Below are 25605 nucleotides of genomic sequence, written 5' to 3' on the forward strand. Positions count from 1 at the left end.
CGTGACCAGTGCCCTTTTCCTCCACATCTATAGCATGCATTTTCTGCATTTGGCGCTTGCACCGCTTCATGCTTTTGTTCCTTCCTTTTCCACTGCTGGTGGTGAGGAGGCTTCTTTGGTGCATTATTATTACCATGATTGGGGTTTCTTCCCCGACCACGGCCATGACCACGACTGGGGCCACGACCTCTTCCACGTTTAGCTTGGTGGAAGTTCGTCTCATTCACTTCAGGGAATGGACAAGAACCAATAGGTCGACTTTCATGATTTTTCATTAATAGCCCATTATGTTGCTCTGCTATAAGAAGATGTGAGATAAGTTCAGAATACTTTTTAAATCCCATCTCTCGATATTGCTGCTGCAGGAGCATATTCGAGGCATGAAAAGTGGTGAAAGTTTTCTCCAACATATCATGATCAGTAATATTATCACCACATAATTTTAATTGGGAAATAATTCTGAACATAGCAGAATTATACTCACTGATAGATTTAAAATCTTGTAGCCTTAGATGAGTCCAATCATAACGTGCCTGTGGAAGAACGACCATCTTCAGGTGGTCATATCTATCTTTCAAATTATTCCACAGTATGACTGGATCTTTAACAGTAAGATATTCCATTTTCAGGCCCTCATCAAGGTGATGGCGTAGGAATATCATTGCTTTGGCACGGTCTTGGTTTGATGCCTGATTTTTGTCTTTGATGGTGTCTGCCAGACCCATCGCATCAAGATGAATTTCAGCATCAAGCACCCAAGACATGTAGCTTTTGCCTGATATATCCAGGGCTACAAATTCAAGTTTAGAAAGATTTGACATTATTTAGGAAAAGAAAGTTCTTACCTTAGATACCTTTCAAAATATTTGCTCGAGATGGTAGAGCTTCGAGCTGATAACGAGTTATGAAATAAAGACTATAAAGTAAAGACAGGTATAAAGAGAAACTGATATATTATTCGAATTCAAACTGATGTACATAATGAACTGAAATCTCTTCTATTTATAGAAGAAAGGAAGCTGCTCTGTAAGCTGCTACTACAAGCTGCTGTGTAAGCTGCTACTACAAGCTGCAGTGTAAGCTACTACAAGCTGTTGTGTAAGCTGCTACTACAAGCTGCTGTGTAAGCTGCTACTACAAGCTACTGTGTAAGCTGCTACAAGCTGCTGTGTAAGCTGCTGCTGTACCAGATATGGATAATCTTCTACTGAGAGCAATATTTATCCATAAGGATAAGCTTATTATATCCGGTATGGATAATCTTCTACCGGGGGTAATGTTTATCCATAACCGGGTACTGAAAAGATAAGCTTATTATACCCGGTATGGATAAACTTCTACTGGGGGTAATATTTATCCATAACCGGGTACCGAAGTGATAAGCTTCTTCAGGAAGCTTATTTCCAATATAGTACTAAATAGATAAATATATTTACGGTGGAGTCCCATATGGATAAGCTTCTTCAGGAAGCTTATTTACAACAGAGTACTAAATGAACATCCATAATATAATATATTTATAACACGATAGATTTTATTACAAGTTTTATTACTTCTTCATTTTAATTTATGTGAACTTATTGTTAGGCACGGAGTTTAGTTTTTTTTTTTGAATTTGTGGTATAAAATAAGACATATATATATTTTATGCGGTTATAAAAGTAAATTTTTTCCAAATATGAAAAAATGTCATTATTTTTAACACGAATTTTAAAAAAAAAGGTTCACATAAATTGAAACAAAGGGAGTATGTTTTAAGGGGTGACTGCCTTATTAGCTTTTACAAGTTGATTGACTTATAAATATATTCAGCGTTCTATTAAAAGTTAATATAGAAAAAAGTGTTACCAACTTAAAAACTTACTCAAACACTCTCTAAGTATGTTTTCGTATAAAAATACTATGTTAATTTTAAATAGGGATGTACATGGACCAGATTGGTTCGGTTTTTATCAAAACTAAACCAAACCAATTATATCAGTTTGGATTGTTTCAATTTTGTCGGATTTTCGGATTTTTTTGTTATGTTAATATTATTTCAATCTCACTTTGTTAAATTTTTTAAAAGTAAATATATGTTTAGTAAAAATTGAAAAAAAAGACAAATATATGGTCTATTAAAACATTCTTATGGAAAAAATTTCTTAGTAAGACATGATAGTTATTTTTTAGTCGTCTAACAATAATTTTACGTTGATGTACACTTTCAAGTTTAACCGAATTTAATAATTTAACATAAAAATAATTATGAACCTATATAATGATGTGTTCTATTAAATGTTAAATTATCGAAATACCATTTCAAACTCAAAAAAGATATAAGAATTTAATAGATCTTGACATATAAATATGGAAGAACAAAGAGATTGACACATTTCACTAACACTGGATAAGAAAGTGATCATACAACCCATTATTTAAAGTTAATAAATATGGGACACTTCATATTTAACTAAATATTACATTCCATAAGAGAATCATAAATATTTCTAGACATTTTTAAAGAAAATTTTATAAAAATTCTTAAAAGTATATATAAAAATTATATATTTATATTTCGGTTTGGTTCGGGTTTTTTCACTCAATACCAAATCAAATCAAACCAAACCTAATCGGATTTTTTAATAGGTTTAGTTTGACTTTTCGGTTGGTGCGGTTTTTCGATTCGATTTGTATACCCTAATTTTAAAGTAGTACTTTTTGTATCCCAACTTAATTTTACGTTGTATATGAAAGTATTATATACATATATTATGCTACATATCATTTTTGAGAACATGTTATTCAATCTTCCCATACATATAAAAACAAGTAATGAAGCAGTGGCAAATAACACCTATATATTGAAAAATCCGCAGCAGTTGGGATAGATATATCAAAGCCCAAAGGGTTTCTGCGTGGCAAATTTTATTGGAGAGCTCTTGTATAATTATTATATTAATTTGGCAACACCGTTTTCAACTATATATCTTATTTTTTCTACGGTGTAAGTATCATAAATCAATGACACATTTAAATAGTACACTCCGTAGGATTTCAGATTTGAGGTTAAGTTTAGTTGGTAAATGAAGTTAGCTCAAGCTATTCTTAATTTATGTAGCAACCTTTGAATTTTCAATCAAGCAAATCATATATACTTTGAAACAAATCCAAATGTAAAGCTAGATTCTGACTAGAATCCTGGGTTTTCTTCTTCTTTTTAAGTTGTAAAAGAAGAGACTATAATCCTCACAAGTGCAATTTTCGACCACCATATATAGAAAAGTGTATAGAAGCGTGGCATCGTTTCAGTTCAAATAAAAAATTATGAAAAGTACAAAATCATCGTGAGATCACTTATGTGCTTTTATTAGTATTTTCTTTAAATTTCTCTAATAACGCATCATTCTTCGAGTTCAATTCAAAGTGCACGTAATTTCTTTTTTTAATAACTATTTCTTTCGTCTATTTAGCTAGTGGAGCATCTCTATAGAAAGACATAAAGATAATTATTCATCAAGATGTTGATGCGGTATTTTTATATATTTTTCTTGATTTTGACTGATTATTTCTTTTATGATAAGTTTTAAATTTTGATGAATTTCATACTGATAATAATAAAAAAGTAGTGGACAATTTTCTAGCATGGTCCACACTCCACATCAACTTTGGACCAACCTCTTGCTCCCTTCTATATATAGTTGTACCATCACTATGGCTTACCTTCAATACAGAGCACATAATTTACTCTAACATTATCTTGTAATTCTGTTAAACAATCCATAATTCTCATCCAAAAAAATGGCAGATGAAGTTGTCCTTTTGGATACCAATGTAAGCATGTTTGGGATGAGGGTTAGGTTTGCCTTGGCTGAGAAAGGCATACAGTATGAATACAAGGAGCAGGATTTGTTGAACAAAACCCCTCTTCTCCTACAAATGAACCCAATTCACAAGAAAATCCCAGTCTTGATTCACAATGGAAAACCAATATGTGAATCCCTCGTTATTGTTCAGTACATAGATGAAGTTTGGAAGGACAACTCCCCTTTGATGCCTTCTGATCCTTATGAGAGAGCTCATGCTAGGTTTTGGGCTGATTATGTTGATAAAAAGGTATGCAAAATATCACACAATATGTTTTAGTCATATTAATTAGACGTTTTTATGCTAGTCCAAAATATAGAGAATTTCTGCTATTCTTTATTTTTATTTTTATTTCTATTCTATATAATATTGGGCTTAGATGAATTTAAATAGAGAATCATGGTTAGTGAGAATTCATATAGCCGAACCTATGTTGTTTGGAACTGATGTGTAGTTCTTATTATTGTTTTTGGTCAATTTCAAGATTTATATTATAAAAGATGTCAAGGAAGAGATTAGGAGTAATGGATAAGTTGGACTAAATTAGGTAAATTAAGATGTGTTGAATCAATAACCATACAAGGTAGTAAGGTAGTTCTCCGTCTAAATTAATTTTGATTGGTCAAGATGGACGGATCAATTTGAGCTATATAATATGTATGCGCATATCCCAACTCGTCTAACTCAAAATCATTTTTTATTTGTGTATTTGCTCTTTTATTATCTGTTCAATTATCAAATTAAACTAATAGAGTTTTTTGTTTATTTGTCATGACTAAATTTAACCAATCAATCGAATATCTTATTTTCCTATGTGTTGGTAAGTTTTTCTTGTAAGTCAATTTCATTATACGAGCTACCTAGATCGGCCTAAACTTTTAGATGAGCTAACTTGAGTCATGTCTAACTGACATACTGATGAAAATATACGTCCGGACCAAATCATCCAAACTTACGCACAATGGGTGGGGATTGGGGGGTTGTATTTTTATGAGATAAATTAGTAGAAAAAGATATAATCTTCATTTTTTTGGGAGATTGCAGATTTATGATACTGGAAGGAAGATTTGGACATCAAAAAAGGAGGACCAAGAAGCAGCCAATAAAGAATTCATAGAGTGCTTGAAGTTATTGGAAGGGGAGTTAGGAGACAAGCCATACTTTGGAGGGGAAAGTTTTGGGTTTGTGGATGTGGCCCTTATTCCTTACTATACATGGTTTCCTACTTATGAGAAATTTGGCAACTTTAGCATAGAAGCAGAGTGTCCTAAGATTGTGGCATGGGCTAAGAGGTGTATGCAAAAGGAGAGTGTCTCAAAGTCTCTTGCTGACCCTGACAAAGTCTATGATTTTATTGTGATGTTGCGAAAGAGGCTGGGCATTGCGTAAAAGACAAAAGACGGATCTAGAGTGGGTTCTGCGTAATAAAATGTATAGATATAATACGATCACATGTATTGTGAATCCACTTATTTAGATTCTAAATTGTGTGATGCTGAAAGAAGTGTTTCAACTTGTTAGACATCTATTGTTCGTTTTTATTTTCCTTTCTTTTGAATTAGAGGGGAAAATAAAAGGTTGTATTTGTGTTGATGATATTCTTTATGTAGCAAGTAATAGAATACTGTTTATTACTTGGTATTTTATATATATAATCAATAATGTGTTGTTTGGAGGTTTTACTTGCTACTAACAGACTACTTCTTTATATCTCTTTATCTTCTCCTCTCTTCATCTATTAGCACAAGTCGTTACTATTGTGTTATGCCTTTTTTACTTTCTGCACGAAGATGAAATCAATTCACTATTTTCTACCTTTCATGAAAGTCTTAGGGAACAACATGCTTAGAATATGAACTAAGACTCATCCCTTTATTTACTTCGTTATTTTTTAATCTTCTGCAATCCAAGCAGAACTATACTCAGTGTGGTGTTTGCTAGTCGTTGTCTAGAAGAAAAAAACCCTCAAACTGGATTTACACGGAGTCAAAATAAGTGACGTTCTGGCTCTATATACGTTAATACATATGTTAAAACAATTCAATAATATTTTACTCTACACATGTAGGATTAAGTGACCACTCATCACTGCTAGCAAATATAGTGACTGAATAGATAAGAAAAATCAAAGAAATGTATTGATCAATGAGGTTTCACTTATAACTTATATGTCACGACGAAAAAAAGGCGGCACTGTCATCATAAGAGATAGTCTTTCTTTGCCATTTGAACAACCTCAACAACAACAACAACTATACCTAGTGTCACATGGGTGATTTATGACAGTTCGAAATCTTCCAGAGGTTCGCCACTGTGCTGCAGTCAAGCCCAACACTTGATTTCAGCCTTCCAACACTTATAATATTTTTAGGGACATTTGTGACTTAGAATAATTTAGGCAACAAAGTAAGTAAAAGGCACACATAAATTTATACGAATTTCTTCCCAACTCATATTAATATATGAATACAAGAACACAATAAAGCCAACCTTATGGCCAAGAACAAAGAACACCCCAGTTCCTTGTCCCAAAATTATTTCCTACCCTTAGGAATAACATTTACACGATTTTGGCATAAACAAAGAGCCGCAAGACTAAGTTCTGCCTTTGGAACAAGCCATATGCATGTTTTTATAGTGCAGTCTACTCAATTACACTTGACACCATCTAAACAATCCGTTGACAAGCCGCAACTGATGGGCAAATATGAGCCAGTCAAAAATACATGCTACAAAACGTGCATCCACTTAGCCACACGATCAGCCATGTTTGGATAAGGCGGTTGTAACCGCTCAACTGCACTGCCATACGCCCAACACACTTTGTAACCACTGCCTGTGCACTGCATGTGCATGTTTTAGCCAGCTGCTGCGCGCCCAAGGCTAGCATTATTCCAAGCCTTGCCCTTTTGACACAGCTATGCTTCAATGTCATAGCCACAACTTGTTACCCATGACTAACCACACACGCCCACTGCCACAATTGCTTGCTCATGGCAAGTTCCCCCCAATTTGATTAAATCTGCCCATGCCAATATCATAGCTTGTCTTGCCTTGCCTTGCCATGTGTTGACCCTTTCCTTGACATGGCTTTGCCTTACGAACCCACACGTCCATATGAAATGTGCTTTGCCTCCATCAAGGTGCATTTGTCAACCCCACATAGTCCGTTATGCCAAGCTGCCTGTCATGATGTTGCCCTAAATTTCAGGTTGTGTGCCAAGGACATCATGAAAATCCTTGTTACAACTCACATCGCCGAGGAACTTTGTCAAGGGGATAATATACCACCCCACCCAAAGAATTTGTTGTCCTCGATGAAGCAACTTCTGCATTTTTCAGCATAACCATAGGCCCTAAATAAGCAGTCTTCCGCTCATGTTCTTCCTCATTCGGCTCATCTTCAGCCTTTTCATCAACAAACAAAGTCGTAAGCCGTTCAAGATTTGAGTAGTCCCTCGCCATATGTGGTCTTTTACTAATAAAATAACAATCAAACTTGTTATTTTGTCCCTTATTTATTGAAGGTCCATCCCATTGCTTTTCCATCCCATTGCCATTGCCCTCAAGAACATTTCCCTTGTCATTTTCAGTTTTTCTCAACTCTTTTGCCTTTTCCTTGTTCCCATTTTTGGACTTTGAAGTGGCAGAAAAATCAGAACATTCCTGCCTTAACCGAAAATCACCCAAAGCATCCGCAATGACAATATCACTAGGAAGGTCTTTCTTATTCTGCCTTCGGAGTTCTATCTGCGCCCACGACTGCAACCCATACAAGAAATTGTGCAGCTTGTCTTCCTCAGACATGTTGCTTATATCTAGTATCAAAGAACTGAAATCTTTGATATAATCCTTAACCGTTCTAGTTTGTTTCAACTTTTTCAAACGAACTCTAGCAATCCAGCCTGCATTGCTAGGAAAGAATTGATCCTTCAACTCTTTCTTCAGCCCTTCCCAAAAGTCAATTTTAGGCCTACCAACACTTACATCATCTGCCATGCGCGTCCGCCACCAAAGCTTAACATCGTCCACCAAATACATAGTTGTAATGGTGAATTTGTCTTTATCTCGCACATGGGCAGCCTGAAAGCACTGTTCCATATCCCATAGAAAATTTTCAAGTTTTTTTGGCACTTCTTGCACCATTAAAATCTTTAGGCTAAAATATTTTAACCTTGGTACGATCTGCGCTATGTTGTGTATCATAATTGCCAACAACCCAATGCAGCAACACATTTTCCACTTTCAAATCTGTGCACTCGTGGCTCAGCCTGTTCATCTCGGCCTCATGATAGGTGAGATGAGTCACAATAGTAAAAAATTGTTCAACATCAATAGTTTCAAGGAGTGCCTCCAATACATCAACTTTTTCCCTCAGTTCTGCATTGTCACTAGCCATCTTTATGAAATTCAATCACTGAACGTCATGTCTTCGCCCCAAATCAGCCTAGCTCTAATACCAGTTTTCATAGCGGTGATTTTATGTTAGTCCGAAATCTGCCCGAGGTTCACTATTGTGCAGCAGTCAAGCTCAGCACTTGACTTAAGCCTTCCAACACTTAGAATATTTTTAAGGACGTTTGGGACTTAGAATAATTTAGGCAACAAAGTAAGTAAAAGGCACACACGAATTTACAAAAATATCTTCCTAACTAGTATTAATATGTGAATACAAGAACAAAATAAAACTAACTTTATGGCTAAGAACAAAGAACACCCTAGTTCCCTACCTAAAAATGATTTCCTATCCTTAGGAATAATACTTAGACGTTTTTGGCATAAACAAACAGGCACAAGACTAAGTTCTGCCTTTGGAACATGCTCTATGCACGTTTCATAGTGCAACTTGCTTAATTACATTTGATAGCATCTAAGCAATCAATTGACAATCCTTAATTGATGGGAAAATATAAGCCATTCAAAAAGACATGCTACAAAATGTGCATCCACTTAGCCACACGATCATCCATGCTTGGATAAGGCTGTTGTTACCGCTCAACTGCACTGCCATGTGCCCAACACACTTTGTAACAACTACTTGTGCACTTCATATGCCTGTTTTGGCCAGCGGCTGTGCGTCTTAGGCTGGCATTGCGCCCAACCTTGACCTTTTGACACTGCTCCGCCGCAATGTCATAGCCACAACTTGTCTCCCTTGAGTTAACCATACATGCCGGCTGCCACAACTGCTTGCATGTCAAGTTGCCCCAACTTGATTAAATCTTCACACTCCAATGTCATAGCTTATTTTTCCTTGCCTTGCCATATCTTGGCCCCTTCCTTGACATGGCTTTGTCTTTCCAACCCACACGTCCATATGAAATGCCCCTTGCCTCCGTCAAGGTGCGTTTGTCAACCCCACATAGTTCGTCATGCCGAGTTGTCCATCATGATGTTGCTATAATTTTTAGGTTGTGTTCCAAGGCCATCATGAAAATCCTTGTTACAACCCACATATGCTGAGGAACTTTGTCAAGGGGCTTACACCTAGCCTCAAACGAGTTGGGAGTTTGAACTACCTCAAAAAAAAAAAAGAATTCTTCTCACTTTGATCATCATTGAATATTGGTGTCACAATATACCATGCAACTCCTAGTCTAATCTATCAGCTTGGTGTATTTAGCCTCTCTGCTGAAGTCACCAAAGGTCTTATAGGTATAAAACTAGATGCAGAACCTGATGAGAGCAATGTTCAAAAAATTCAACCTCTAAGTTGATCTAACCTACGCATTTACCACATCAAGAAGTGGCATTATATTCTTCTTCTGTGATGCATATATTTAGGCATAGTCCTATTTAACTTACCTCCAGCCTTAGGAATTAGGATGTGTTATAATTATTAGAGCAAGTCCTGCTTCATGTAATATTCCTAGTGAAACCAATCTCTCACATGTTAAGGGTTAGGTTCAGAGTAGTTAACTCTGTGTTAGAGTGTACCTAAAACTCTAACTCTTGTGTACTCTACTGTGTATATATTACATGTAGGCTAACATGAGTGGAGAAATAATACAAATAGTTTTTTATCTTCTTTCTCTTATGTCAATATGGTATCAGAGCTACCATCGAACTCATCGTCCACATCGCTTCCGCTACCAGTGATGGTAGGCTGGAAACCCATATATTAGCCGTACTATTGCACTCTAATTAATGCGTTTACGTGTGTTTGAGCTTAAATAATAGTAAATTACACTCATTATATATTGTATGCCTTGTAGGAAGTGATTTCGAGTTATTAAGGTAATTTGGAGCTAAGTTGAACAATTTGGAGCTTTCAAGTCTAAGTAGAAGCCCTAAAAAATTAAGCCCAGATCATGTTCTGGGGTCGAGGACCAAGTCTAGATGTCAAAAAGTGGACGAAAAGAACTACTCTGAGAAAACATTACTGCTGCGCCGAATGGTGCGATATGGCTGTGTAAAGTGCATGTTTGACAGAATTGAGCTCCCTGAACTTCCACACAAGCGAGCCGCATGGCGCAGCGCGGGTGTACAAATTTGTCAAAGTTATTTCCTATTTCGGGAAGGGAGGGGTAGTTTCGTCCGGGACTGTTCCTATAGGTTATAAATACACCAAAAATACGTTTTAAGAGACTTTTGACCTACGAAGGATTGAAGAAGCAACTAAGGCAAGAAGACTCAAGTATTTATCAAAATTTCAACCAACGATCTGTGCAATACGGGAGTTTGCATCGAATCATTATCATTGGTGTCTTCTTCGTTTTTAAACCTTATTTAGCTGACTTTTCCATAGCTACGGAGTAAATTCCATTAGGGTGTTGACAGATACAGTGTTTTGATAATTTGATTAGAGATTCGATTCTTGATAATTGTTGGAATTAATTGATGAAGTTTTAATTCGTATTGTAGAGTTATTTCTTATTTTGATTAATCAAAAGAGGAGCTTGATATTGAATTTCTTTACATTTTATGCTATAGTTTAAATTCGTGATTCAAATAGGTAATCGAAAGAGCCTCTTGAATTGTTAATCAAACTATAAAATAGGAAAATATTCGTGAGAAGTTACCCTTTAGACCATAACCATCCTTTTATTCATTCCAATTTCTTACCGTGCTTCAATTGGATTAATTAATGAAATTAAAATTTAATCAAAAAAGGAACGTTAACTTCAAGTGTAGTCTAATTATCTGTTGAATTCGTGAGAATCAACAATATTATAGAGTAAACTAACTCAAAAATTGGATGTCGAGTCAATTATCTTGCACCTGTCTAGTCAATTACCCTCATTTCTCTCATTGATATGCTCATCTATTGTCTTTTGTGATCAATTGTTAATCGCTTAATTTTAGTTGCTAATTGTAGTTGATAAGCATAAACTCAAGTGTTAATTTTCATGGATAGTAATTAACTAAAGATTATTCGAATACTGTTTAAATCCAATCCATGTGGAGACGATAATTCAACTATACTATCTTTGGATAGCGAACAATAATTTTGTTTATGTTTTGCACTCGTCAAATTTTGGCACCATTACCGGGGATTGACAATCAATAGTGTTTAAAATAGTTTTTAGTATTTAACCAGGAACCAATTTATACTTTAGTGTATTAACATTTTCTTTTCCGTGTGGAAGCAACCGGTTGACTTCTCTGGTATATCACTCGATCTTCATCAAAGGAATTAATTCCATATAATCTAGAGGTTGAAAATTGTCCACGATAGTTGAGGAAAGAGAAAGAATCCATCGAAAAATTCTTGGGGCAACCTTGAACCCAAGAACACATGGCTAAAAATGGTGAACAAGTAGTTGATTTGGCTGCACGGGAAGCAGCCCAAGAGGAAGCAGCCACAGAGGCAGCTGCTGAGAAAGTCCGGAGAGTTTCTAAGGAGACTATAGAAGATGATGGGGGTCTTCAATCTAAACCGACGCTTGGTTGAAGACCAGTTCGAGAATGTAGCACCCAAGCCTGGAAGATCATTGGGTGACTATGCCAGACCAGTTTACAATCAAGGACTGTCAAGTGTCAGACCTCCACCCGTAGCAGCAAACAACTTCGAGTTGAAGCAAGGCTTGCTTCAAACCATACAAAACAACTGCATCTTCAGAGGAAAACCGAATGAAGATCCTAACACTCACTTGATGGACTTTGAAGAAATCATGAACACCTTCCAGTACAATGGAGTATCAAAAGATACAGTCTACTTAAGGGCATTCCCCTTTTCATTGAAAGATGATGCAAAGCACTAGCTTCGTAGCTTACCTACAGGGTTGATCAGGACAAGGAAATATATGACTAAAATGTTTTTTGACAAGTACTTCTCAGCTGCAAAAGCAGGGAAATTCATAAGGGAAATCCAAAATTTCTACTAGAAGGAGATAGAAACAATTTTCGAAGCTTGGGAAAGATTCAAGGAGATAGTGAGAAGGTGTCAACATAATGGAATTGAATTATGGATGCAACTTTACAACTTCTAGGATGGACTGATACGCTCCTCAAGACGAACTCTGAGTACCGAATGGAGTTCGTTAAAGGAGAAAACTCCGGAGAAAGTTATCTTAATCCTTGGTGAATTATCTGAGGATGCTAACCAGTGCCCGACTAAGTGTAATGACAGAAGAAAATCAGTTGGGAATCACCAGGTGGACTCTAACACATCCATGTAAGCCCAGCTAGACACTATGGTCAAGGAGATAAGAAAGCTATCATTGGTCAAGTTACAGAGTGAGCCGCAAACAACATGTGACTTTTGTGGAATGAGACATCCTACACATGAGTAATGGAGCTTATCGGGCGAATCGGGTGGATAATTACACTTAACGGTTTGACTTATTGGTTATCAAATTATAAATGTAGTAATCCTCTATTCATCCAATAAGACAATTGGCGGATTGGTATCAGATTAACGATTATCAGACGGTTATCGGGCAATTAAACAGTTAAACCAAATATTTTTTTGAACAATCAATAAATCCTTTAACATAACCATGCGTTTTAATTCACCCAACACTTTCAATTAAAATGTTACACGGGACTTGTCACTTTTAGTTTGACAGTAATTCTAAAAGCTACTGCATAGTAGCACATTTTGATGTGATTATATTAAATTTTAAAAGATGTTTCTTCTTCCTTTATTGTAATTTGGAAAATCTCTAATGGAGATTTGATGGTGCAGATGTGATGATAATAAGATAATTATTTTTGTGTTATAATTTAAACAACCAAATGCGTAGTTCAAACTGTCTTGGTTAGTTTTTGAACATTGATGGCCATTAGCATTGTTATCTACAATCTTAATACTATGGCCCAAAGAAGAATTCAATTCATGTCCACTCATAATTCATGAAAAGCCAGAGACGATTGCCATTAGGTATTAGCTACAGACATCAGATAGTTCTATCATTCTATGTTACAATTTTGCACACATTTGTGACTGTTTTAGTTTAAAGAATGTTCAAATTCAACGGGTAGTATGCTGAGAATAATATCATCCAATGTCTAAATTCTAAGCATAGTAATATGACATGTCGATGCTTTCAGACTAATGTCAGATTTAAATTCAAAAGATTGTCTTGTTAATCTAACTATATTTTTGAAGAGTTCGTCTTCCAATCTAGTACATACAAGAATTACTGATAAGGGTAAAAGTATAAATATAAAAATTCTTAACGGGTTAATGGTTCACCCGATAAGAAAATTGAGTAATTCTCCCCCAAACCATTAAGCCGTTAATTATAAAATCTTAACACGTTCACCATCTATTACTCCGATAATCCGATACCAATAAGACAATAAGCTATCGCTTCGGCTCGGTTTTTAACAACCCTACACATGAGTGTCAAGCTTCAGCCGAGGAAGTCAACACCGTGGGGAACTATAATAGAGAAAACTACCAAGGTGGTAACAATTATAATGCTATGGGACAAAGACATCAAAGCTTTTCGTGGAGTTCACCTAGTGGGAGATTGAACTCATGGCAGCAAAATAATCCTAGACCCATGTCACGACCCGAATTTTCCACCGTCGGGATCGTGATGGTGCCTAACCTTTCAGTTGCTAGGAAAGCAAAGATACATAAATTAAATACGCTAACCCGTTAAGCAATTCACTAGATGACATTAATTTAAAACATCACAAATTAATAAAGTGCGGAAGTTTATAAATACCCAAATACTTATACACGACTACCCAAAAACTGGTGTTACAATTCACAAACTTCTAAGAGCCACTACAATTACTGGCTGGAAGGAAATACAACTATCTTTGAATTAAAGTAAAAACAATAAACTGGGATAACTGGAAGGGGACTCCAAGGTTTGCGAACGCCGACATATCTACCTTGGGTCTCCTATAGGACTGAAGGCAGCACCTCAACTCTGATCAACACGATCCAGTACCAAAAATTGCACAAAAAGTGCAGAGTGCAGTATCAATGCAACCGACCCCGTGTACTGGTAAGTGCCAAGCCTAACCTTGGCGAAGTAGTGATGAGGCTAGGACACAACAATAACATGAACCTGAGCAGTTAAATCATATACGAGAAAATAACAACGACTGGAAACTAAGCAGATTATAACGGGAAGGGAAAACATGCTTAGGGGAATATCAGATCCTGAAAATAGTAACAGTAAAGAAATGCAGTAAATAACATGCTTTGAACCAACGTAAGTAATAAACATCGTAAAACAAGTGCACGACATCACCCTTCGTGATTTTACTCTCACTCTCACCATAAGAAATAATAGCAACAACACGGCATCACCCTTCGTGTATTAACACTCTCATAACATGGCACGACATCACCCTTCGTGAATTATCACTCACAGAATATGACACCGCATCACCCTTCGTGCATTATCATTCACAGAATATGCCACGACATCACCCTTCATGCATTATCACTCACTCACAAACAGTGCACGACATCACCCTTTGTGCTTTAACACTCTCCCTCACCAAAACAATGAATAATAACAACATGAGAGATAAATATCAAGAACCAGTCTTGCTTCACCACAATACCAGCCTCAACTCTGAGTCAATACTCAAATAGTACCGAATATTTTAAAAACATGATAAGGGTTGCTCAACACAGGGAATGACGAGTCTAAACATGAAATGTATGATCAACGAGTACAATAGTTACAAGAATAAGACTAACTCGCATGCGATGACCCGACAACAACACATATGTACTCATCACCTTACCTATGCACTGTACTCAACATCAAAACACATAGAAAATAGGTAAATAATACCTAATCTCTCATACCAGGGTTAGACCCAACACTTACCTCGCCTCTGCGGGCCACTCAAATCTCAATCACAGCCTTTTCTTTCAACCTAGCCTCCGGACTAATAGAATATAGCAAATTACCAACCAAACAATTCAATTTAAGCCTTAGGAACTACCCACGATAGCAAGGAATTCAATTTAGGCCATTTTTGAAAGAAGTAAACAAACATCAACACCCGGGCCGCTTGGTCCAAACTCAAAATTCGGACCAAAATCGGATTACCCATTTACCCCCGAGCCCGGATATACAATTGGTTTTGGAATCCGACCTCAATTGAGGTCTAAATCCCTAAATTTCGAAATTCCTAAGTTCTACCCAAAATCCCCAATTCCACAATGAAAACCCTAGATTCTAGGATAAAATCTTGTAAAAAGAAGTAAAAGAGTGAAAGAAATGAGTTAAGAATCACTTACTTATGATTTGGGGAAGAAGAAGTGTTTGGAAAATCGTCTCTTATGTTTTAGGGTTTGAAAAATTGAAGAATGAATGATAAGTCCCGCTTATATAGAACCCTCTGATCCTCACTATGTAGTCCGCGAAACCTCCACTGTGGTCCGCGAAACCTCTATTGCGGTCCACGAAGTTCCTACCGCGGCCGCGTTCCTCTACCGTGGTCCGCAAATTTCCTACGGCGGCCGCACTACCAAGATCCGAGACCTGCAACTCTGCAACTATCCAACACCAGATTTTTCTAAGTCTAGACATCCCATAGCCTATCTGAAACTCACCCGAGCCCTCTGGGCTCCAAACCCAACATGCACACAAGTCTTAACACATCATATAAACTTGCTCGAGTGATCAAATCGCCAAAAATAACATCTAGAACTACGAATTTAGCACCAAATTGCATGAAATTTTCAAGAAAGTTTCAAAACTTCTATTTTCTCAACCAATGGTCTGAATCACGTTATATCAGTCCCGTTTCTCACCAAATTTCATAGATAAGATATGAATCGTAACAGACTTGTACTGGGCTCCAGAACCAAAGTACGGGGCCAATACAAACAAGATCAAATTCTTTAAATTATTACATTTTTAGCCTTTTCATTTTCTTCAAAAATTCATTTCTCGGGCTAGGGACCTCGGAATTCAATTCCATTCTTTTCTACGGACCCATCGGGACCATCAAAACACGTGTGCAGGTCTATTTACCCAAAACATTGATCGAAGTCAACAAAAAAATCACCTTTTAAACTAAAAATTATTATTTCCTCAATTTTTCACATAAAAGCTTTCTGGATATATGCCCGGATTGCGCAAGCAAATTGAGAAGAGATAAAATGATGTTTTTAAAGCCTCAGAACACGGAATCGAGTTCTAAAACAGAAGATGACCTTTTGGGTCATCACATTCTCCACCTCTAAAACAACCATTTGTCCTTGAACGAACTTAGAAAAGTACCTGAGCCAGAGAAAAGATGGGGATATCTGCTCCGCATATCGGACTCGGACACCCAGGTAGCTGCCTCAACAGGCTGACCTCTCCACTGCACACGAACCGAAGGATAACTCTTCGATCTCAACTAACGAACTTACCGGTCTAGAATAGCTATCGGATCCTCCTCATAGGTCAAATCCTTGTCCAACTAGATAGTGCTGAAATCTAACACGTGGGATGGATCGCCGTGATACTTTCGAAACATGGACACATGAAACACTAGATGCACTGCTGATAAACCTAGTGGGAATGCAATTCTGTAGGCCACCTCTCCCACTCGATCAAGGGTCTCAAAAGGCCCAATGAACCTAGGGCTTAACTTGCCCTCTTCCCAAATCTCATTACGCCCTTCATGGGCGACACCCGAAGCAACACTCTCTCTCCGACCATGAATGCTACATCACGAACCTTATGGTCCGCATAACTCTTTTGCCTAGACTGCGCTGTATGAAGTCTAAACTGAATGATCTTAGCCTTATCCAAGGCATCCTGTACTAAATCTGTACCCAATAATCGAGCCTCCCCCGGCACAAACCACCCAACAAGCGATTGTCACCGTCTACCATACAATGCCTCATATGGAGCTATCTAGATGCTCAACTGATAACTGTTGTTGTAGGCAAACTCCGCTAATGGTAAGAACTGATCCCAAGAACCTCCAATGTAAATAACACATGCACGGAGCATATCCTCCAAAATCTGAATAGTACGCTCGGACTGTCCGTTCGTCACAAGATGAAATGCTATGCTCAACTCGATCTGTATACCCAAATCACGCTGTACTGCCCTCCAGAAATGTGAGGTAAAATGCGTACCTCAATCAGAAATGATAGACATGGGCACACAATAAAGACGAACGATCTAACAGATATAAATCTCTGCCAATCACTCCAAAGAATAGAAAGCTGCCACATGAATGAAATGCGCTGACTTAGTCAGCCTATCCACAATAACCCATACTGTGTTAATTGATTGAGTATGGCCTTAATTAACTAATGGAATTATTTGCATACTGTTACAACCCATATCCACATGTGTTAGTTCATGCCATATATTAGTTAACATAAATCCAAGAAGGAATTATCTTTGAGATGATAAGAAGTCAATCCTATTGGTCTTAAGTGATACAAGAGTGTATAAGGGTGATTAACCAGTATTAGAAGTTAAACAAATCAAGGATGTTGTAACTCGTATTTTCAGGTAATCTAGCGGTGCTTAATACACTCAAGAGGTCATTTATTAAAGTATTTTAATCATATAATATCCGTATCATAAGTCTTGAAGTCAAACGAGTTATGAAACAAAAGTCGACAAAAGTTGTCGCAACTTAGGTTCATAATTTTACTTAAACATTAGGTCAAATGTTTCTAATCTTTTCTCATAATTTACAAGGAATTACGGGGTGATCTACCAACAAAATTAAAGATCTATGAGTCTAGTTTCCAACGCATTAAACCGTTCATCGATACAATCTCGGAGTAGAGAGATATTCGCGTTTTCGCGAGACTGCGCCAAGCACCTCTCTATGGGGCCCACTAAGTCGGTTTAAGATATTTGGACCTATATAGGATGACTCCAACCCGTTTTAAGTCATTTCTTTTCACTATTTTCAGACCTTAGAACCCTAGGAACATCCTCTCAAGGTTCTCTCAAGATTCAAGACCCAAAAAAGGGCAAACAACACAAATCAAGTGTCGGGAATTCTGTGGTGCTAGTAAGTCTCTTGTTCTTCTTGTTGTTGCTCATTTTTGTGTCGTTCCAGCTCGTGTGGGAGGTTTTTTTAAAGGGTTTATGTTCTGTAAATACTCCCTCATGTTCTTAATATCAATCCTAGGTGATTTCAAGCCTTCTAAAGTGATTCTAGTGCCGAACAACACTAATTGATCGCTAGTTTCGTTTTTTTGTTGTTGTGGCAGCATTGGAGGGATATTTCATGGAAATTTAAGGTCAAATTGGAGTTGTTCTTTCTGTATAAAGGTAAGTAACCTCTTACTCTATATGTATTTAAGATTTTCCAAGTTGCGGCTAAGCCATTGAAGCTAGAACTTGTGAGATATATATCGAAAGGTTTGGTAGTAATGTTATTGTTTTGTGGACTGTTTTGCGTTGTTGTTGGGCTGCGTATTTTACTACTATCTTGTGGAGTTTTGGAGGATGAAGGGTGTGGGGAAACACCATATATATGTAGGGTTATGGGCTGATAGTTATTCGTAACATTTCCAGGTTGTTTGACACGACTACGGTGGTCGTCATATGTATGGAGTGATTAGGCTATGTGTGGACTATTTTGGGAGGCTCAATATGTTTATTATTGATGTTGTTTGGGCTGTTTGGTGATTGTTTTGAATGGTGTGAGGTCATATATATAGGGGAGGTGCTGTCCGTTTCATCGTAAAATAGGTTGTGGTCGATACATAATAGTTATGACGCTTAAATGATAACGATAGTATCATTTCTCTTATTGTAGACTAAGGAGTTTTGACAATTGCATAGCTTGAGATTGGGGAAGTATATACAAGGTATGTGAGGCTATCCCTTTCCTTCTTTTGCACGACTCCGATTGCACATAATGTAATGAACGATCTTCCAAGATACTCTACTCTTAGAAGCTAGCAGTACTTACATTGTTTTCCCTCTTATGGAACGATTGATGTTAATGTTGCTTCTCTTAGTCTTATGTTATCAATGTTGTTGGTACTTCCTGATTCTTATAAGGTTCATAGTGAAGAGTTAGTCCTAATAACGTGTACAGAGGATACCGACCTTACGTCACTCCGAAAGGTTTAGAATGTGATTCCATGAGTCGAGCATGCATTATATATATGTATCTATTTTACTCTACCGAGCCACGCTATAGTTGGCCGGGTACGACACCTATTGTGCAACCAGTGATCAGTTGGGTTTTACCGAGCTCCATGTGACCGGGTACGATTCTACCGAGCCTATTATGGCCGGGTATGATATGATGATGATGATGCCCACAGAGGCGAATGCTTTAAAGGTTTATGTATTTATACATATGTATCATGCATTTCATGTAAGTAGCCCTCAGAGGTACTAAGATGTTACAGGTTGTATATTCTCTATCCTTGCTTACATTACTGATCGTATTTATGGTTCCTTGCCTTACATACTCAGTACTTTATTCGTACTGACGTCCTTTTATTTGTAGACGCTGAATGTCGTGCTGCAGGTCCTGATAGACAGACAGGTGCAGCTCCCCCACCACAGTAGACTGTTCAGTTCAGCGGTGATTGGCGAGATCCCTTCTCCGGACTTGCCTTGGTCTTGGTATGCAATTTTTGTTATAGACATTATGGGTATGTCGGGGCCCTGTTCCGGCTATGTTGCAACACTTATGTTCTTTTAGAGGCTCATAGACAGGTGTCGGCTCATGTATAGTTTGGTATGCCTTGTCGGCTAGTTTTTGTTGTATAGTCTTTCATAGTAGCGTGGTAGCTCATACCTTATATGTAGTTTCTTGATTGTCTGGTCATCCCCTGCTATGTATATTCATGCCATCATATTTTATTGCTGGTTGTCCATGATCTAGGTCTACCATTTATATTGATCTCGTCAGCCTTAAAAGATAATACTGAAGGTTAGATGAAATGTACGTTGGTGCTCGGCAAGTGTGGTCGGGTGCTAGTCATGGCCCTTCAGTTTGGGTCGTGACAAACTTGGTATCAGAGCAAGTCTGTCCTAGGGGTTGTCTATGAGCCGTGTCTAGTAGAGTCTTGATTATGGATGTGTAGCGCGCCACATTTATAATCAGGAGGCTACATGACATCTAGGGTTGTTACCTTCTTCCTGAATCTAGATCGTGCGTAGAGTTGAGTCGTAAGTGTTCGTCTCTAATATTCACCTTTTTTTTCCAGTGATGCCTTCGACTAGGAAGCAAACGATTAGTAGACGGCTTGATACAACAGCGGGAGAGGGTACCAGTCAGGTTCCCCAAGTCAGAGCAGGACAAAGTGAGGCTCAAAGTGAGATGCCCTCTCATACCTCATATACTCCATCTCCTCTAGAGGATATTAGAAGGCACCCAGCGCCTCCAGTTCCTCCGTCTGGCACTCCAGACCAGGATATGCAGAGTGCTTTGCAGTTATTGACTAGCTTGGTAGCTGCTCAGGCTCAGAGGCAGAATACAGGTGCTGCTGAGAAACCAGTTAGTACAAGAGTTTGTGATTTTATTAATTTAGACCCTCCAGTGTTTACCGGATCAGACCCCAAGGAGGACCCACAGACTTTTATTGACCAGGTTCATCGTACACTTCGGGTTATGCATGTTAGTGATACAGAGGCAGTAGAGTTGGCTTCTTATCGGTTACGGGATTTAGCGGTTCTCTGGTATGATAGTTGGGAGAGATCCAGGGGTCCGAACCCTCCTCCAGCTGTGTGGAAGGAATTTTCTGAGGCCTTTCTTCGTCACTACTTGCCAGTTGAGATACGACGAGCTAGAGCTGATAAGTTCTTGAACCTTAGACAAGGTAATATGAGTGTGCGAGAGTATAGTATGCAGTTTGATTCTTTGGCAAGGTATGCTCCCCATATGGTGGCCGAGATGAGTGATAGGGTGCATATGTTCGTGAATGGGTTGGGACCACATCTGATAAATGAGTGTACGACAGCCTCCTTGGTGGAGGGCATGGATATTTCCCGTATTCAAGCTTATGCCCAGACCCTAGAGGATCGTAAGCGCCAGCAGAGGGCAGTTAGGGAGCAGGATAGGGGCCAGCATAAGAGGGCGAGATTTGCAGGGTATTCTGATGACTTCAGAGGCCGCATCAGGCCACAGTTTTCGAGGAGTTCGGCGCCACCTGTAGCTAGTGCTCCTCCACAGTTTCAGAGGCCTCGATATGATCGATCCTATTCTGGTCCAGGTCAGAGTTCGCGGGCATCTGGCTCGCAACATCATAGGGATACTAGTCAGATGAGACCCCCAACACCACATTGTGATCAGTGCGGCAAGGCCCACTTTGGACTGTGTCGTCGAGGTTCTGATGCATGCTATTCGTGCGGGCAGCCTGGCCATATGATGCGGGATTGTCCTAATAGAGGAGGTGATGGTATGGCTCAGCCGACTGGATCTGTGTCTGGTTCTTCCTCATCAGTTCGACCTCCAGCACGGGGTTTTCAGCAGTCGACAGGTCGTGGTAGGGGTAGAGGTGCAGTGCCGAGTTCGAGTGGTGCTCAAAATCGAACCTATGCTCTAGTAGGTCGACAGGATCTCGAGTCATCTCCAGATGTTGTTACAGGTATTATATCTGTGTTTTCTTATGATGTATATGCGCTGATTGATCCGGGATCTACATTATCATATGTTACACCCTTTGTGGCTAATAAGTTTGGCATTGAACCTGAATTGATAAGTAAACCCCTCGTGGTATCTACTCCGATAGGAGATTCTGTGATTGCTAGAAGGGTATATAGAGGTTGCACTGTGATGATTTGTAGTCGTCAAACCTCGGCAAATTTATTTGAGTTAGAAATGGTTGATTTTGATGTGATAATGGGAATGGACTGGTTGGCCTCATGCTATGCAAATGTTGACTGTCGTACGAAGATGGTTAGGTTCCAATTTCTGGGTGAACCCGTCATTGAATGGAAAGGGAACATTGCTACACCGAAAGGTAGGTTTATTTCCTATCTTAAGGCAAGGAAAATGATCTCAAAAGGTTACATTTATCATCTCGTTCGCGTTAGGGATGCGGAGGCAAAACCGCCTACTTTACAATCAATCCCTGTGGTCAACAAATTCCCAGATGTTTTCCCAGATGAACTCCCAGGCCTTCCTCCTGAAAGGGAGATTGAGTTTAGCATTGATGTGTTGCCTGACACTCAACCGATCTCTATTCCTCCATACAGAATGGCCCCGGCAGAGTTGCGAGAGTTGAAGGTGCAGTTGAAGGACTTGCTGGATAAGGGCTTTATTAGGCCTAACACTTCACCTTGGGGTGCACCAGTCCTATTCGTGCGGAAGAAAGACGGGTCGTTACGGATGTGTATCGACTATCGACAGTTGAATAAGTCTACTATAAAGAACAAGTATCCACTTCCAAGAATTGATGACCTGTTTGACCAACTCCAGGGTGCCAAGTATTTCTCTAAGATTGATTTACGTTCAGGGTATCATCAGGTGAGGGTTAGGGAGAAGGATATTCCAAAGACGGCCTTCCAGACAAGATATGGGCACTTTGAGTTCTTGGTGATGTCGTTCGGGCTAACAAATGCCCCAACAGCTTTTATGGATCTCATGAATACTATATTCAGGCCCTATCTTGATGCGTTCGTGATTGTATTCATTGATGACATTCTAGTGTATCTCGTTCGGAGGTGGAACATGCGGGCCACTTGCGGATAGTATTACAGACGCTTCAGGATCGTAAGTTATATGCTAAGCTCTCCAAACGTGAATTCTGGCTGAACTCAGTAGCATTCCTTGGCCATGTGATATCTGATGAGGGTATTAGTGTCGACACTCAGAAGATTGATGCAGTAAAGAATTGGCCGAGACCTACAACACCATCAGAAGTCCGCAGCTTCCTAGGACTAGCAGGATATTATAGGCGGTTTGTAGAAGGATTTTCCTCTATATCATCACCATTGACTAAGTTAACACAAAAATCTACCAAATTCCAGTAGTCTGACACTTGTGAACGTAGTTTTCAGGAGCTGAAGAATCGATTGACATCTGCACCAGTGCTCACTTTTCCTGAAGGAACAGAAGATTATGTGGTATATTGTGATGCCTCAGGTATAGGTTTGGGGTGCGTATTGATGCAGCGTGGGAATGTGATTGCTTATGCATCAAGACAATTGAAGAAGCATGAAAAGAATTATCCAACCCATGATTTGGAATTGGCTGTAGTAATATATGCTTTGAAGATATGGCGGCACTACTTATACGACGTCCATGTTGACATCTACACAGATCACAAGAGTTTACAATACATCTTCAAGCAGAAAGAGTTGAATTTGAGGCAGCGTAGGTGGCTTGAATTATTGAAAGACTACGACGTCGAGATATTGTATCATCCCGGTAAAGCCAATGTTGTGGCAGACGCTCTCAGCCGTAAATCAATGGGAAGCTTAGTACATATTGAGGCAGGTAGATGGGGGTTGATTAAAGAGCTTCATCAGCTAGCCAATATGAGAATCAGATTGTTAGACTCTAATGACGGAGGTGTTACTGTACAGAATACATCAGAATCATCTTTGGTAGCCGAGGTAAAAGCACGACAATATGAAGATCCTATCTTAATACGATTAAGAGAAAGCATTCAACAGTGTAAAAGTATGGCTTTTAGGATCGGAAAAGATGGGGCACTGAGATACCAGAGCCGATTGTGTGTGCCTAATGTGGCAGGGTTGCGAGAGAAGATTATGAATGAGATTCATCAATCCCGATATTCCATCCATCCTGGCTCGACAAAGATGTATCATGATGTCAAGGAGCAGTATTGGTGGGATAATATGAAGAAGTCTATTGCTGAATTTGTAGCCCAGTGTCCCAATTGTCAACAAGTAAAGATAGTACATCAGAAACCCGGTGGATTGCTTCAAAATATAGAGATTCCGACCTGGAAGTGGGAGGTGATTAATATGGACTTCATTATTGGATTACCTCGCTCTTATCATAAGTTTGACTCCATCTGGGTGATAATTGATCGACTTACAAAATGTGCCCATTTTCTGCCAGTGAAGACAACTTACGCGGCTGAAGATTATGCAAAGTTGTATATCAAGGAGATTGTTAGGCTTCATGGTGTGACCATATCTATTATATCAGACCGAGGAGCTCAATTTACGGCTAACTTTTGGAGGTCTTTCCAGAAGGGTTTAGGCACACAGGTAAATCTCAGCACTGCATTTCATCCGCAGACTGACGGACAGGCTGAACGTACCATTCAGACACTGGAAGATATGCTACGAGCATGTGTTCTAGATTTTAAGGGGAATTGGGATGATCATCTTCCACTCATAGAATTCGCCTATAACAATAGCTACCATTCCAGTATTAAAATGGTCCCATACGAGGCACTATACGGGAGGAGATGTAGATCACCAGTTGGATGGTTCGAAGTCGGTGAAACAGAATTATATGGGCCAGATTTGATTCACCAAACTATTGAGAAGGTGAAAGTGATACAGGAGCGATTGAGGACGACACAAAGCAGGCAAAAATCTTATTCTGATGTCCGACGTCGTGATCTAGAGTTTGAGGTTGGTGATTAGGTTTTCCTGAGGATCTCACCAATGAAGGGTATTATGTGTTTTGGGAAGAAAGGTAAGCTGAGTCCAAGGTATATCGGGCCGTATAAAATTCTTCGACGGATTGGACAGGTTGCTTATGAGTTAGAATTGCCATCCGAATTGGAATTTGTCCACCCGGTATTCCATGTATATATGTTGAGAAAATGTATTGGAGACCCTTCTCGAGTCGTCCCTATCAAAGATGTACAAGTTACAGAGGACCTATCATATGAAGAAGTGCCAGTGGCGATATTAGATCGGCAAGTCCGCAAGCTGAGAACAAAAGATGTAGCTTCCGTCAAAGTATTGTGGAGGAACAAAAATATGGAAGAAATGACATGGGAAGCAGAAAAGGAGATGAAGTCAAAATACCCTTACTTATTCCAGAATGAAGATAACAAGGATGCTGGTGGAAGACAGGATACATTGGAAGAAGAAACGGCTCTATGAGGTAAGCAATAATTTGAGAATACTCCTCCTTAATACAAAATGGTGATATGTAGATAATGTAAATACGCATAATGCTTTGTGTAGCCTTGTGAAGCCATATGTTGGGATTAATTACTTGCAAGTTTTGCTAGTGACCATTTTATAGGGGAAAATTGATCGGAAATTTCCATTGGAATCCACGATGATTTAAACTCCCCATAAACCCTTACATTCGAGGACGAATGTTCCTAAGGGGGGAGGGTGTTACAACCCATATCCACATGTGTTAGTTCATGCCATATATTAGTTAACATAAATCCAAGAAGGAATTATCTTTGAGATGATAAGAAGTCAATCCTATTGGTCTTAAGTGATACAAGAGTGT

General features: G+C 38.7%; 1 protein-coding gene across 1 annotated transcript; it reads left to right on the plus strand.

The window, feature by feature from the left end:
• Positions 1 to 3694: 3694 nt before the first annotated feature.
• On the plus strand, positions 3695 to 5533 carry LOC107814292 (putative glutathione S-transferase). The gene is made up of 2 exons (XM_016639674.2): positions 3695 to 4095; positions 4891 to 5533. Exons 1-2 carry the CDS (start codon positions 3781 to 3783, stop codon positions 5233 to 5235), a joined length of 660 nt encoding a protein of 219 aa, XP_016495160.1. The 5' UTR covers positions 3695 to 3780; the 3' UTR covers positions 5236 to 5533.
• The last annotated feature ends 20072 nt before the right edge of the window (positions 5534 to 25605 follow it).

Source organism: Nicotiana tabacum, chromosome 10, assembly GCF_000715075.1.
Source record: "Nicotiana tabacum cultivar K326 chromosome 10, ASM71507v2, whole genome shotgun sequence".
Taxonomy (NCBI): domain Eukaryota; kingdom Viridiplantae; phylum Streptophyta; class Magnoliopsida; order Solanales; family Solanaceae; genus Nicotiana; species Nicotiana tabacum.

Bases quoted from the DNA above. Each gene is read 5' to 3' on its own strand.
- LOC107814292 (XM_016639674.2), top strand. From the start codon at position 3,781: ATGGCAGATGAAGTTGTCCTTTTGGATACCAATGTAAGCATGTTTGGG. The intron at 4,096-4,890 runs GTATGCAAAATA...GGGAGATTGCAG, and splicing joins CTGATTATGTTGATAAAAAG to ATTTATGATACTGGAAGGAA.